The 15,126-nt window shown below is 34.6% G+C and overlaps 1 protein-coding gene across 3 annotated transcripts in view; it reads left to right on the plus strand.

Annotated features, from left to right (window-relative positions):
* Positions 1 to 15,126, plus strand: part of PLS1 (plastin 1) — a 99,036-nt gene that overhangs the window by 76,482 nt on the left and 7,428 nt on the right. For all 3 annotated transcript variants that reach the window (XM_033125535.1, XM_033125545.1, XM_033125526.1), the window contains exons 9-12: positions 264 to 359; positions 4,055 to 4,250; positions 8,902 to 8,980; positions 12,101 to 12,215. In XM_033125535.1, the coding sequence (XP_032981426.1) occupies positions 264 to 359; positions 4,055 to 4,250; positions 8,902 to 8,980; positions 12,101 to 12,215 (486 nt within the window). The remainder of the gene's footprint in view (positions 1 to 263; positions 360 to 4,054; positions 4,251 to 8,901; positions 8,981 to 12,100; positions 12,216 to 15,126) is intronic.

A 15,126-nucleotide genomic window follows, 5' to 3' on the forward strand; every position in this document is an offset into this window, starting at 1 on the left:
CTTGACCCTGACCTTAACTGATGCTAATGCTTGCCAGTGTAAACAAATGAAAAGATGGGGAAGGGTATTCCAGTGCAGTATTGCTAGAACTCTCAAGTGCAAAATAGCATGGTGCATTCAGGAGTCCAGAAGTAATAAGTTACTGTTATTATCCCATTCTTTGAGATGAGAGTAGTTTCTTCAGTTTGAGCACTTTTTTCCTAAATCCAATGATGATTTTATTCATGTTTAAAATTCTATTTCATTTTTTTTTTTGCCTGAAGGATTCAAGAGCTTATTTTCATCTGCTTAATCAAATTGCACCTAAAGGAGACCGGGATGATGGACCTGCCATTGCCATTGACCTTTCAGGATTTAATGTGAGTAGAAATTTTAATTAAAGAAAATTTTTACATAACATAAAATTTACCATTTTAACCATCTTTACGTGTACAGTTCAGTGGCATTAAGTATATTCGCTTCATGTGCAACCGTCATCACTATCCATATCTAGAACTTTTTCATCATCCCATAGTGAAATCTGTCCCCATCAAACTCCCCATTCTCCCTGCCCCAGCCCCTGGGAACCACTGTCCTACGTTCTGTCTCTATGAACTGGACCAGTGAGTACCGTCACATGTAGAGTGCAGTTCTCTACAGGCAGCCTTCCCTTGCGGATCCCCAGCCCTTCCGTAAAGCTCTGCCTTCTGCTCTTCAGTAGTTTTTTCATGGTCCAGGCTCCAGGTCTCCATGCTAAGTAATCTGGCTGTCATGACTGAAGAAAGGGAACTGCAGGTTTCTAAACCTGAGTATGTGTGGAATCAACCCTCCATCTCCTTTTCCCTGGTGCTACATAACTGGAAATGACAGGGCGTTTTTGTGACTGTCACTGTGTACTAGGAAAGGCAGCAACAAGCCAGTATTAGATTGCTAAGCAATTGATGATCAGTTCTCTAATTTAGAATCGGAAATACATGAAATAAAAGTGGCAGTTCCTAGTATTTATCGTGTTAGAAGGGCTGTATAGATCCTGAGCCATTTAATACATTTCCTAGGAAGTCTATTATGTTAGCATACGTTGTAAATACCAAGGATGGTTCTATCTAAACATTAAAAGTGCGGTATCCACACTGTTAAGTTTTGTTCTCCCCCCTTTCTTCTGCCTCCCCCCCATTCCTATTTAAGCTGTTATTTCTCAGTCTAGTTGTGTAGGACACAGCTCCCTGGCCCATGCTGGTATCATGAGCCTTGCGCTACCCCCAGCAGTCGGTGGCCAGCTCACAGCAGGCCCCGGCAGCCCCCAGCAGCCCAGGTCCAGGGAGAGCTGTTGTTCACAGTCTTAGCTGTAGAGGGCAAAGCTCACTGGCCCACGTGGGAATCGAACCTGGGACCTCGGTGTTAGCAGCACGGCGCTCCAACCACCTGAGCTGCAGGGCTATCCCCCCGACACTGTTAAATTTTAAAGGCAACTTGATTTGTTCATGTTGTCGCAAGTGGCAGTATTTCATTTTTCTTATGGCTGAGTAATATTATGCTAAGCGAACTAAGTCAGATAGGAACAGTCGAGAACCATATGACTTTATGAATATGTGAATTTAAAACTGAAGGTAACAAAGGAACAAGACAAACATACAAACAAAAACTCATAGACACAGACAGCAGTTTATTGGTTACCAGAGGGTAAGGGGGGAGAGGGTTATTAGAAGAGTGTAAAGGGGGTCAAATATATGGTGATGGAAGGAGAAATGACTCGGTGGTGAGCACACAATGTATAGATGATGTATTATAGAAATGTATACTTGAAACCTATATAATTTTACTAACCAATGTTACCCCAAGAAATTTAATAAGGATTAAAAAACGATAAAGACAACCCAAGTCATTACTTATTATATTTCTTATATTTCATTACTAATGAAACATCTAAGAAACTTAGTATTGCAAAACTATGCAAATTTGAAAATGAGTTTGAATCAAAAAATTAAGAACTTAAATAATAATATGGTAATAACTATGTATAGTGCCAGGTGGGTACTAGACTAGTCAGGATGATCACTTCTTAAATTACATAAATGTCTAACCACAATGCTATACACCTGAAATTAATATCAAATAATATTGAATGTCAACTGTAATTGAAAAATTTTAAAAAGGGAGGGAAAAGCAAAGGGCAATAAGAGGTCCAAATTTCCAGGTATAAAACAAATAAGTCACAGGGATGTAATGTGCAGCACGGGGAATATAGTCAATAATATTGTGATAGCGTGGTACGGTGTCAGGTGATTGCTGGATTTATCATGGTGATCACTTCCTTAGGTCTATAAATGTTGAATAACTATGGTGTACCCCTGAAACTAATATTCTATTGTATGTTAGCTATATTTTAATAAATATCTTTTTAAAAATTAGGAACTTAAAAAAACAAGGAAAATTTCAAACATATTCAAAAGTGAACAGACTTAGTATAGTAAACTACCATGTGTTCATCCCCCAGGTTCAACAACTATCTACTCATGGTCATTCTTTTTTCACTTATAACCTGCCTATTTCCTTCCTCTCCTGTATTATTTTGAAGCAAATCCTAGACATCATATCATTTCATCGATAAGTATTTCAATATGTATTTCTAAAAGATAGTCACTTAACATATAACAGTATCTTACCTAAAAAAATTAACAATAATCTGTAATATCATTGAAATACGTAGTCAACATTGATGCTTCCAATTGCCTCCTGAATGTCAGATTTTCTTTTTTCAGTTTATTTGCATTAAGATCTAAATAAGGTCCACATATCTCATCTACCTTAATAACTTTGTATTGCTGTTTCATAGCATTGAACCTATCACTTTCTCTGATTTCATTGACATTTCTACTTTTTTGCAAGTCTGGCACACAGAATTAGATAAGTCATTATCCTTGGTCATGATATACTATCATGGGTTCATACATATCCACTTGTTCATTTGTTCGTTCATTCATTCATTCATTCATTCATTCATTCATTTTTGTTCATAGTTGGTTGTTCTGAAATTGTAACAAGCCCCTATCCATCAAGAAAGCTAAGACCTTGACACTGATATACATTTAGCTCTGCAGTTCTTCTGTATCCCATTTCTCTGCCTTACCTATCTAACCATCTTGAATCTTATGTTCATTGTTCTTTTGCTTTTTTTTTTTAATTAAATTTTATTGGGGTGACAATGGTTAGTATAGTTACATAGGTTTCAGGTGTACAGTTCTGTAACACATCATCTATCTACCACACTGTGTGTTCACCACCCAGAGTCAGTTCTCTTTCCATCACTGTATATTTGATCCCTTTAACCCTCATCTACCAAACCCTCACTTCTTACTCTCTGTGTCTATGAGTTTTCGCTTCTTACTATCTTTTGCTTTTCTTTTTATGTATTTTTCTTTCAATCAAATATATTCCTTACAAAATTAATATTTTTTTACTTTTTAATTTCATAAAAGTGTATCATGTTGTACTTAAATTTCTAGTACTTATTTTGAACATATTGTATTGCTAAGTCATTCACATTGTTACATGTCATTGTGTGAATACAATAGTTTATCCATCTGCTCTCCTGTTGATAATCATTTGGTTTGTTTCCAGGGTTGTGAAAAGTGCTGTTCCTTCTGATTTTAATATTTTTTGTATGTGTTCCAATTTGTTTTCATTGAGGAAAGAGTCTACTGGAAATATCATTCAGGGTAGAATGGGTGAGACAACTCAGCCTCTTCGCCAGAAGTCACTCAAATATGTGGCCTTGATCAAGTTATCTATAATTTGATCAGTACTTTACAGATACAATATTTGAGAGTTTTGTTGAGTACTGCATAAATGGGGGTGAAATATTACTCTGATCCCAGCAAGAAAACTTAGAGACTTATTCTTATCGATTTAAAAGAAATGGGGAAGTTGATTTGGAATTCTTGCACATTCTGACCTTATTTTGAGCTATTATCAGATATATTTCCAGAAAAGTAATTCCTTATAAACATGTATATCAATAAAAATTATGCCAATGGAAAGTTTAATCTTGACAATTTTTAATTTATTCATTTTCCAGGAGAAAAATGACCTGAAGCGTGCTGGACTCATGCTTCAAGAAGCAGATAAACTAGGCTGCAGGCAGTTTGTTACTCCTGCAGACGTGGTTTCGGGCAATCCCAAACTTAATTTAGCTTTTGTAGCTAATCTGTTTAACACATACCCATGCCTACACAAGCCTGACAATAACGACATCGATATGAATTTATTGGAAGGTATGTTCCTTCTGCCTTTAATTGATTCACTGTTTGTGCCTTCTTGTGGTATTGTCCTACTTCACTGTTGGAGGTAGGGGGTTGTGCTGGGAAAGTAGTTTACTGAGTATAGGTCTGTGCATCCATTAAAAAGTTCCAATTAAAGAAAGTAGTTTTTGGTTTTGGTTAAAAGAGAATGCTGGGGTAAATCTTACTTGTCTGTCATTTCTCCATAAGACGTTGGTGAAAACTGTCATACATTAAAAATAAACTCTTAAATGACCACATAACATAACTCCACCACGAATATGGACAATGAATTATCTATTGGAAAAAATAATTTGTAGCTTTTTTTCTTCTTTGAAAGCTACAGTTTGATTCCAGTATTGTTCTCTTTTTAATGTTTTTAGTGTACATGAAAAAATTTACAATATTCATTACTTGTCTTGTGTGTGGGCTATTGTTATCTGTCTCATAATTTATAATACTTTCCTATTTTGCTTCATGAAATGCAGATTTGACCCCTCCTAATGTAGGTACTGTATTTAGTACTTTTCTATACCCTATAAATATATTCATTCTGAATGTTCTTTTTATTAGTATCATTTATTCTTTCTATCTGAGTTGATATTTATTTTTTGCATTGTTCATGCTGTGTTTTTTCTGTCTTAATATGCCTAAAGAATGAATGATGACAAAGAACACAAATGAAACTTAATTAGAATAACAGAGCAAGGCTTGATTATGTAAATTATCCATATAATTTGCCTTCTGTAATGATGGGATATTGTAATTGGAAACACAGAAGTCAATTTTGACAATTGGATTTTATGATTTGATGTAAAGCCTTTATCCCTCTCTTGTAAATAAACAAATTTATCTTTTATCACAAATAATCCTTGAAAGGTTCTATTTAGGTTCTAAAACATGTTATTTTGTATTATTTAGCTATGTTTCATTTACTGAATGTCACTGAAGTTTACAATATATGAATTGTCATAATGACAAATACATTAATATCTAGTGCTTTCTCTTTATCTGTTTCCCAGCCTCTCTCCTTTTCTTCTGCCATTCTCATTCACATGCATACCAAAAACCATGTTAGTATGAACTAAAAGTGAAAACAGTGGCGGCAATTGTCAAAGGTGGGAACCAATCCTGAAATATTCTCACTAGGTGCCCTGGTTTGGAGAAGGTGGTCCTCACAGAAGGATTCTTGTCAGTGGGGAGAATTTCATGCTGCAATATTCACTTTCTCACATCACGCATGTTATTCCCTTCTTCCCCAGTGAGACAGAATGAGAAGTCAGTTTCAGGATCTTTTTCTATTTGACTGCCACAACCAAAGTTCCAATGTCCTTGTCACTTTATAATTAGTTTTTTGATTAATGAAAGATGTTTCAGAGTTAACTAATATGTTCTTTGAGGAATATGATTAATTTAATTCACTCTTCCTGAGGTCCAGTAAAGTAAAATAAAGACTATTTTCTCTACTTAGAGATGTAACCGAGAGGGGATATAGATTAAAATGTAGATTTTTCAGCACAGAAATTTAGGGTTAGAGATTAGAACTTTAAAACAAATAAAAAAGAAGACGGCTAAGTTTTTGTGAGTCTGGAAAATTTCAGAATCCCTCTGTGTCTTACATTAGAAGGCATTGTTTAGAGTGGCATATTAAAAATGATCTGCTTTTTTTAGTCACTGAATTCTTGCTAGTTATCTTTTCCAACTCGCTCGCTCTCCATTTGTCACGTTTGAATTCTTTTGCTAGTGTTCAGCATGCTTTTGGAATTTTTCAGTGTGAATCAGATTGCTAAATATTTCCATTAGTATTTACTATATTTATATTAGAAGATACTGTGGGAAATATTTATCAATCATCTTTATTTAGAACATATGTATGTCCTGATACATCTGCCACAAATGTATTTGACTTTGACTGTCATTGGAATTTTTTCCTCTGTAAATTTGTTTTTATAGATCCTATGAAATTTGAAGCTTGACCTTATCACATCCCATATTCATATATTAGTATGTCCTCACTGGCAAAGAATTTTATCTATGTGGAATTAAAGAACTTAAAAGCCCAACTACATATTAAACCTTTATATTAAATTGAGCCAAATATGGGGGCTACAATAGAGAGACCAGGTCAGAATTCATTTGTGGTGATAGAAAATACATAGGCCACAGAATCTTCGTCAAATCATGGTTCCAGCATTTAATATCTGAGTGACATCTGTGAGTCTCGGTTTTCTCATATATAAAACAAGACGAATAATACTTATTTTGAAGAGTTATAGAGCAAGTTAAAATGACCTTTCATGAATGAAAGAGTTTAGCACACAGTAGGTGCTCAATAATGGTCCGGTCAGAAGAGGAAAACACTTAAAACATCCCTTAGCACATTTAGTGAGTGTTAAATCCACGTTAGGTCCTTTTCTTTCCTTTTAGTAGCCTATTTTTGATATATTTGTTATTTTTCCTGAAACGTTTATCAATTGCAGATATCAGTTTGGTCCTGAAAATGAAAGGAGTGTTTTATAGTTTTTCTGATTTTTTTTTTTTTAACTATCAGTGATTAAGATTTTACTTCTAAAATTGCTGTAGTTGTCTACAATCCAGACAACATTTCCAATCTGGAATACATATGTTTTTGGAATGCTTTACCATGACTCTTGCACAAATGCACAGTGCTTCTGGCTTTGAGCATTTATTTACCAAGACAACTTGAAATGGCATTAGATAAATAAATATTCCCTTATAAGATCTATTTTACTTTCCAGGTACCAAAAATTAAAATAACAATGATAAAATTAATTGAGAACAATAGGGCGAGATACAAGCTTCTGAAGCTTATAATACTTTCAGAACTCAGTCAAGATACAAGTTTAGTGTCTTTTAAAGTATTATTCACTATCTCATCAAGTTCTGCAGAATTTGGATGTTAGTTTAATTAAAAATTAAACTGTTGTTACACTACCAATGTTTCTAATTTTAGAACATAATTTTGATTTTCAGAGATGGAAATAATGTAAAAATTCTCTAATTACTAGAAAAAAATTTAAATATACAGCAAATAACAGAGTGTAATAAAAAAACAACTAAAAGGTAAATCCAAGTCACATGCATCAAACTGGTAATCATAATATGACATATTTATGCCACTTTGGGAAGTTCAGATATTTAATTTGCATGTGTTGAATAAAGCACTGCAAGCATGGTTTCCAGGAGTATTTAATTTCACTTGGTTCTTTTTAAAAAGGTTCTCACATAGGCTATTTATTATAAAGTGATAGTGGCATGTACAGTAGACTGACCAGTTACATTTTATGCAAATAAGAGGGGACACAATTTAAGCAAGAAATTACATGGTTATATAACATCATCGAGTAAGAAGTAAAGCAGATTCTGGGAAAGCTATTAGGTGTTGGTATTGAAAACCACATGAAAGTACAGTGGGCAGATTATTTCCTGAACAGTTGGCACAGAAAAGCAGAATCTTACAAGGTTTGGGTTTGTCTTGTGGGTGTGCAGGTTTGTGCTATCGGTGACACTTAGATGACTGCAGGACTGCCTGTATGGGAATGGACCCCTGGAGCTCAGATGCTTATAGATTTACAGGCCAGACTGTCCTGGGAGTCTCCCGTGAGCCAGAGTCTGGAGAGTGACCCAAACTTGTCTGTGGTTTACAAGTGATAAGAGGTGTACGTAAATGTTTAGTTTTTCCCAGAGTCTGGAGAAGAGATGTAGGCTAGGCCATTTCATTGTCCCCTGACTTTGCTATAATAGTATGGTCACTTAGGACTATTTGCAATCCAGGGGATGACGAGAAGGCAGACATGGCAAGGAGAGCGTACATCTGTCTCTGCTCACTTTGTGTCACACCACAGCCCGCCTTTTCCTTATTCGTGATGTAAGCACTGCTGTGAAGGGAATGCTTGGGGACTTTAGGTAATTACAGGTTAAACAGTAGCGCCTATAGGAGTTCTTGGGGTGATCTTTGAGGTCTGGGGACTTACTAGCATAAAATGTGTCTTGTAATACCCTGTGTGGGTGCTGTGCCCCTTATATATTTTCAGTAGTGACAATCTAAAATAAGAGTCCTGTAAAATAATTGTATCCCCTCATTGCTTGTTTTTATATTCCCTATAGTCCCCTGTCCCCTTCATTGCTGTTTGGTGTAATTAAAATGTAGGTTTATGTGCCCTGAAACTTCCCTGTATAAACCCTGTCAGTACGAATTAGTAACACTGCTTTGGGAAAGGTACAGCCTTTCTATTTCAGATTAAGGTGCTAACGTTACTCTGACTACTAAAAGGTTTTCTTTTATTCATTTTTAGCCAAGCCCTTGGCATGTAATCCTAAATATAGATATAACCACATAAGCTTATTTGTTACTTTTCTGGACAAAGAAACCCAGGGCTCGGTAGTTCACAGACATCAAGTAAGGAGCTCTAGATCGAGAAATTTAGAGCAAATAGAGCTTTCTAGACAAAAGGGGACAAAAGTGACTTTGGCAATGAGATTCCCCTTCCCCCCCAAAATTTGTTGGTATCATAGGAACCTTGTCAAAGTATGATGGCCAGTTTTTACCTGCCTGAATGGTTTAAAATGTAGTTGTTGATTCCTTTTGTCCTGAATCATCAGTGTAAAATTGTGTCTACTCTAGGAGAGAGCAAGGAAGAGAGGACATTTCGGAACTGGATGAATTCCTTGGGGGTCAACCCATACATTAATCATTTGTACAGGTAAGTATTTCAGCTTCATGGCTAGGATCCAACTTTTCTAGTTTCAAGCTATTGGTATGTTTTCATGAGAACATTTTATAAAAATCACAAGAATTTTAGCCAATATTTAGAGTTTCAGAATGCTGGGAATTGGCAATAGAAAGGATTCTAAAAGAAAAGTATTATTTTAAAAAATGATATGTTATTAGTTATAATTTTTGTTAATATAAACAATTTGGTAAAGATAATCCATCTTACTCTTTTATAATTATTGATCAGGAAAATAATAAATTATTTCCATTTAACATATTAGAAGAATAGTAATATTTTATAAATAGTTATTATCATTATATCAATATTTTTCATTATAATTCACATTCTATTTATTTTTCCCAAACCCTCAATTATGCCATAATTTGTTGCGTATATTTTTTCTAATTTGTAGAAGTGACTTGTTTTCCCTGAGTCATTGTTACAATTTATCTTATTCTTTCTTGCTTAAAAATGGTAACACATTATTAACATTGGTAGAACTAAGAAAATATTTTCCTTAATTATTTCCTGTACTCTCTGGTGGTACTAATAACATGTTTTTCTAGGTGTGGTTGAAAAGGAAACCTGCCTTCTCTCTTTATTATAGGATCTACCATGCCTTCAAAATATATGAAAGAACTAAACTTTAGCTAATTGTATATTTTTCAGGAAAAAGGCTCAGTTAACTAAACCTATTAATAATTTGCACACCCAAGAAATTCCTTAATGAGCATTAACTAAATTATTATTTAAATATGAACTGAAGATTACTGCCACAAAAGACCAAGTTTATTGGCTAACTGAGGATTTATGATGGAGTAATTTCTGCTTGGTGTATATTAAAAATATTCTTTAAAATCTAAAACCAGTATTGCCTTATTATACTAACTGGCTTTGATATGATATATGATATCAAGACTCATATTTGATAAACTCTTAAGGGTGTGTAAATTCCAGCTAAATATAAGAGATACATGTCATTTAGACTGGAACTGCCATTGTTGTGCCGGGCAGTAAAGGACTCAGATCCTGGAGGTGAGGAAGGATTGGATCTTTATGGAAAAATTTGAAAGAATGTCTATAATATATAATTGAAAGAAAAGAATAGTAGGTCTAATAATAAAATGATACTAAAATAATACTAAATAATACTAAATGATACTAAAATAATAAAAATGATCCTATTTTTATTTTAAAATTGAGTGTATACATATCTGTATATGAATTTTTTTTAAATTCTGGAGGGATGAATACCAAACTGTATACAACCTGAGTAGTAGCAATGAAGGGTAGTGAGGAGACTTATTTTTAGTCTTAGGAATTTAAATATGTATGTATTTTTTACAATGAACATGTATTTCTTTTTTAATTAAAAAGTAAATTTAAAACTAGGGAATTAAGATTTGTTGAAACTCATGGTAACTTCTTCATAAATATGAAGAACACTAGAGTTCTCTCTCGTTGGCGAAGAGAATTGACCAAACTTTTTAAAGATTATTTGTAGTTATATAGATCCTGAAATGCTAGCACAGGGCTTCTAGGCATATGGAACTTGTCTTCAGAAAGGGAATTTAGAAAATTCTCGAAAGTAACATAACCTTACAGAGAACCGTATGTAGAAAAACAGTAGCCAGAAGTTTAGTTGGCACCAAAACCATGTGTCCATGCGTTTGTGTCTGGATCATATTCCTAAACCCACTAAGTGATTTTAGCTCCCCATCCACAGTCGACCAAATGCAAACCAAACCAAAGCCTTAGGATAATGGAGATCAGTTTTAACCGAAAGTTCTTTCCTCTAAATAAGTAGTAAATATATTTTAAAAACTATTAGTCCTAGGATTTTTCTATGACAAATTGTTCTGGAATGCATCTTGAATTCTCTGGAAATCATTTTAACTCTCTGAGCCTCAGTATCCCTACTTGCAAAACATGAATGATAATACCATACTACAAGAAATAAGAATGAATTCATTTAAAGTAAAAAGAAAAATACATGAAATAGATGAGATTCCAGAAGCTATTCAAATACTTCAATGATTTTTAAAATACATAGTTCTCCATGTGTTTACAGAGAAGCTCGTCAACTCTTGAGTATTTTGGTAATAGACTTGCTTCCTTCATTGCTCAGCACAGGGCCAGGCCTGGTCCCCTTTACTGCCATATGGTATGTGCTCAGAGATGCAAAGGAATTTTCGTATGACTCTTAGCTAAACATAACTCAGTGAACAATCTGTTAAGAGAAAAAAGCCGCATAATGTATCACAGAGCTAGCACGTTTAAAATCCACTGCTGTTTCCTTGTGTCCTTAGTATACAGAATTGAAAACAGACTCAACAGGTATACTTTGAGCCTCAGGAGAACATGGTTTTCTGAATCCTAAGTAGTACTGTTCTTGCTGCAATCACTTCAGTTTGCTCATAAATTCCTTCCTCTTAACCCTCATTATCTAACACGAACAGCTGCCTACTGAGTAGCTATTGTGATTTTTATGAGGACTTTTTAAAAGTTTTAAAAATCATAATACATAAGCAATACCTAGACGCCATTCTTACTGTACACATTTCAGGAAGTAAATATGTAGAATAAAATTACACATGCGAATCCGTCCCTTACCCTTCCTATATTCTTTTTTTTACCTGCCCAATGATAATCACTATTACCAGCCCATAGCACATACAGGTATTTAAATATCCTTAATTTTGAAAGTAAATTTAATAAACTCTATGTAGTATCACGCCAGTGGCATTTTTTAACATAATATGTCTCGTAAAGCTTCTCGTGTCAGTACATAGAGATGTGCCTTGTTATGTCTTATGCTGGCCGAGGAGTCCATGGTATGGACAGTTTATTCAGAAGCCTTCTGCGTGGTATTAAGTTTCCAAATTTATAAATACTGTGGCAGCGAATGTCTTTGTCCATATATCTTTATAAACATTTATGAAAAAATTTGGAGAAATTCCTAGCTTAGAAGTTCTGGGTCAGATTATATGTCCTGTCATTAAATGACCCTGTTGTATTTTTAGACGTAAGTTCATTTCCAGTTTGCTGAATAAAATTAGGTCACATCAGCATTTTCTCCTCCTTCACCTTCTTTCCGTCCTATTTCAGTGATCTCGCAGATGCTTTGGTGATCTTCCAGCTCTATGAAATGATCCGTGTGCCTGTCAACTGGAGCCACGTCAACAAACCTCCTTATCCTGCTCTTGGAGGGAACATGAAGAAGGTGAATGCAATAATGACCATGGATGTGTCACTTTCCTGAGAAAAAGCAGAGGGTTAGAGTTACAAAGCTTAGTAAAGTGTGCTCTGTTCCCACAGTTCTGATTCCACCCAAAATGTGTTCAGCTTACTAGCCTGTCTACAAGTGTACTTTAAGAAATGTTTAGAAAGGTGAAGGCAGTTTCCCCAGTCAGACGCTTTATATCACTGTTTTGGTCGTTAGCAAGTTGTAGTACTTAGTATTCTTTGAGATGCATCATTAATGCACTACTATTTTCTAATCACCAGAACTTGACAGATCTTTACTGGTTATTCGTTAATGTTTTAACTGATATTATTGATTACCTACTACCTGTACAGTGCAGTGCAAGAAACAGAATAGTACAAAGCATGGAGCTGGTCCTCAGGAAGCCCTAAGGAAGTTAGGGAGACAAGACTTGTGTACAGACAACTACAATAGGGCACAGCATACACTAACATGAATATTAAGACTTGTAAGGAAGAAAAGGCCACAGGCTGCACATGAGAGGGTTCATGCAGGAGGAGGTTTTTGAGTTAGTCCTTCAAAAATGGATAGAATTTTGTCAGAAGGAGACTGGAGAAGGGCTGAGGATTAGGAAAAAGGATAGAGATGGGAAAGTATAAAGTGTTTCTGGGAATGGGGGAGAATGGTTTGTGTGTAGCAGAGGATTTGGGTAGATAAGAAGTGGATTTGAACACTGACAGTTTGGATTGGAGCTAGATAATGGGAGCCTTGAATGTCCAAGGACACATTGGTTGTTTCCATGTGTTGGCCACGTGAGTAATGCTGCATTGGTTATTAATAATGGTTCACTGCAGAATTAGTCGACAAAGAAGATGTGGTACATATACACAATGGAATACTACTCTGCCATAAGATGAAATAGTGCCATTTGCGACAACATGGATGGATCTTGAGATTATCACACTAAGCAAAATAAGTCAGAAAAAGTCGAGAACTATATGACTACACTCACATGTGGGATATAAAACTGAAAGCAACAAACGAACAAGAAACAAAACTGATAGACACAGACAATAGTTTAATGGTTACCAGAGGGTAAGGGAGGAGAGGGAGGGGTGGCAGAAGAGGGTAAAGGGGTAAAATATATGGTGATGGAAGGAGAACTGACTCTGGGTGGTGAGCACACAATATGATATAGAGATGATGTATTACAGAATTGTATACTTGAAACCTATGTAACTTTACTAACAAATATCACCCCATTACATTTAATAAAAATTAATAAAAATAGAGTTTGGGTTTTAAACTGTAAGCAATGGGAAGCCATTAAACATTTTTGAGCAGCGCAGTGACTTGATGACAGTTAATGGGAGAATATCTGGTGGATGAAGGGTAAAGAAAAGTACGCGTCTCCAGTCTTCTTCCTCAGATGGGGGATCTGTGGTGTCCTTGGTGTTGGTGTTTGTTCTGTTAAGTTGCCACTTTAATATTCAGCTTTGGTTCTGTTTTTGCTTTTCCTTTCTATCCTCTGTATTAGGCTCATTTGCTTTTAACACTTTTTTTTTTTTTTTAATTTTTATGGGGATCCAACCAGCACCCTTGGTGCTACCAGCACCACACTCCTACCAACTGAGCTAACCGGCCACGCCTGCTTTTAAGACTTTTAAATGTTTATACTTTCAGTTAACTTTATCCTTTCATTTAAAATGATGTGAATAATCCAAATATATAATACAAATTAATGGACTCAAATTGCTATAGGTTATCAATATGGCTATTATGAAATTGACCTGCATTCTCATGCATTCTCATGCTTGAAAAACTATCTCTAGTTGAATAAATGGAAATAGAACCATATTCCTGGATAGAAAGACTAAATATTATAAAGATACTAAATTTTGGCAAATTAACTTTTAGGTGGAAAATAATTTCAGTTAGAATTCTAAGTCTCCTTTTGTGTGTATGTGGGCATATATATGTGTATGTTGGAGGATGGGATTTATAAAGTGATTCTAAAGTTCCATTTGAAGAAGACACAGGCCTAATCATTAAGATTTTTAAAGAATATTGAGGGGAGGAGCTGTTAGAAAATATTTTAAAATTTATTATAAAGCGAAAGTAATGAAGTAGTTTAATACATATAAAGGAATAGAACGGAATGCAGTAACCTAGAAATCTATCCTAAATAGGAGAACTTAATACATGACAAGGTGCTTGCTAAATTCAGTATGGAAAGGAAGGATCATTCAAAAAATGATGCCAAAACAACTGGTTAACTATTTTGTTAGGGATAAAAGTGATCTTCACCATATATCATCCACCAAAATAAATTCCAGACGGATTAAAGGTAAAGACTTAAAGGGTTAAACATAATAAATAACACTTTAAAAAGGTGAAGATTATCTACTGATGGAATGATAAATTAGAAAAAAATTGATATAGATTACATATAAATTTAAAACTTCTGTATGCAAAAATAAACACCATAAGCAAAATTAAAAAGCAAACTATAAAAACAATAAACTTGGAAACATATTTGCAACAAATACGACAAGTGGTTGTGTGCACTTAACATATGAATACTTCATACAAATCAATTTCTAAAACATGATTGCTGTGACTAAAATTGTAATAGCAAAACGGAACAGTGAACAAACAACATGATGAACAATCCACAGAAAAAGAAATAAACACATAATGAATTTTCTTTCCACACAAAGAAATGCAATTTAAAATAAGAAACAATTGGATTGCATTGCATCCAGTGTTAGAGGAAGTGTTCATTTGCATAACCTTTCTAGATTCTATTTGGTAATACATATCAATAGTCTTCAAAAAGTCCTTTGACTTGATATTTTCACTTATGTATCCTGATGAAATAATGAAGTTGTGTGCCAAAATAGTTATAGCAATGTTTACAGAGCAAAAA

This window comes from Rhinolophus ferrumequinum, chromosome 2, assembly GCF_004115265.2.
Source record: "Rhinolophus ferrumequinum isolate MPI-CBG mRhiFer1 chromosome 2, mRhiFer1_v1.p, whole genome shotgun sequence".
NCBI classification, from domain to species: domain Eukaryota; kingdom Metazoa; phylum Chordata; class Mammalia; order Chiroptera; family Rhinolophidae; genus Rhinolophus; species Rhinolophus ferrumequinum.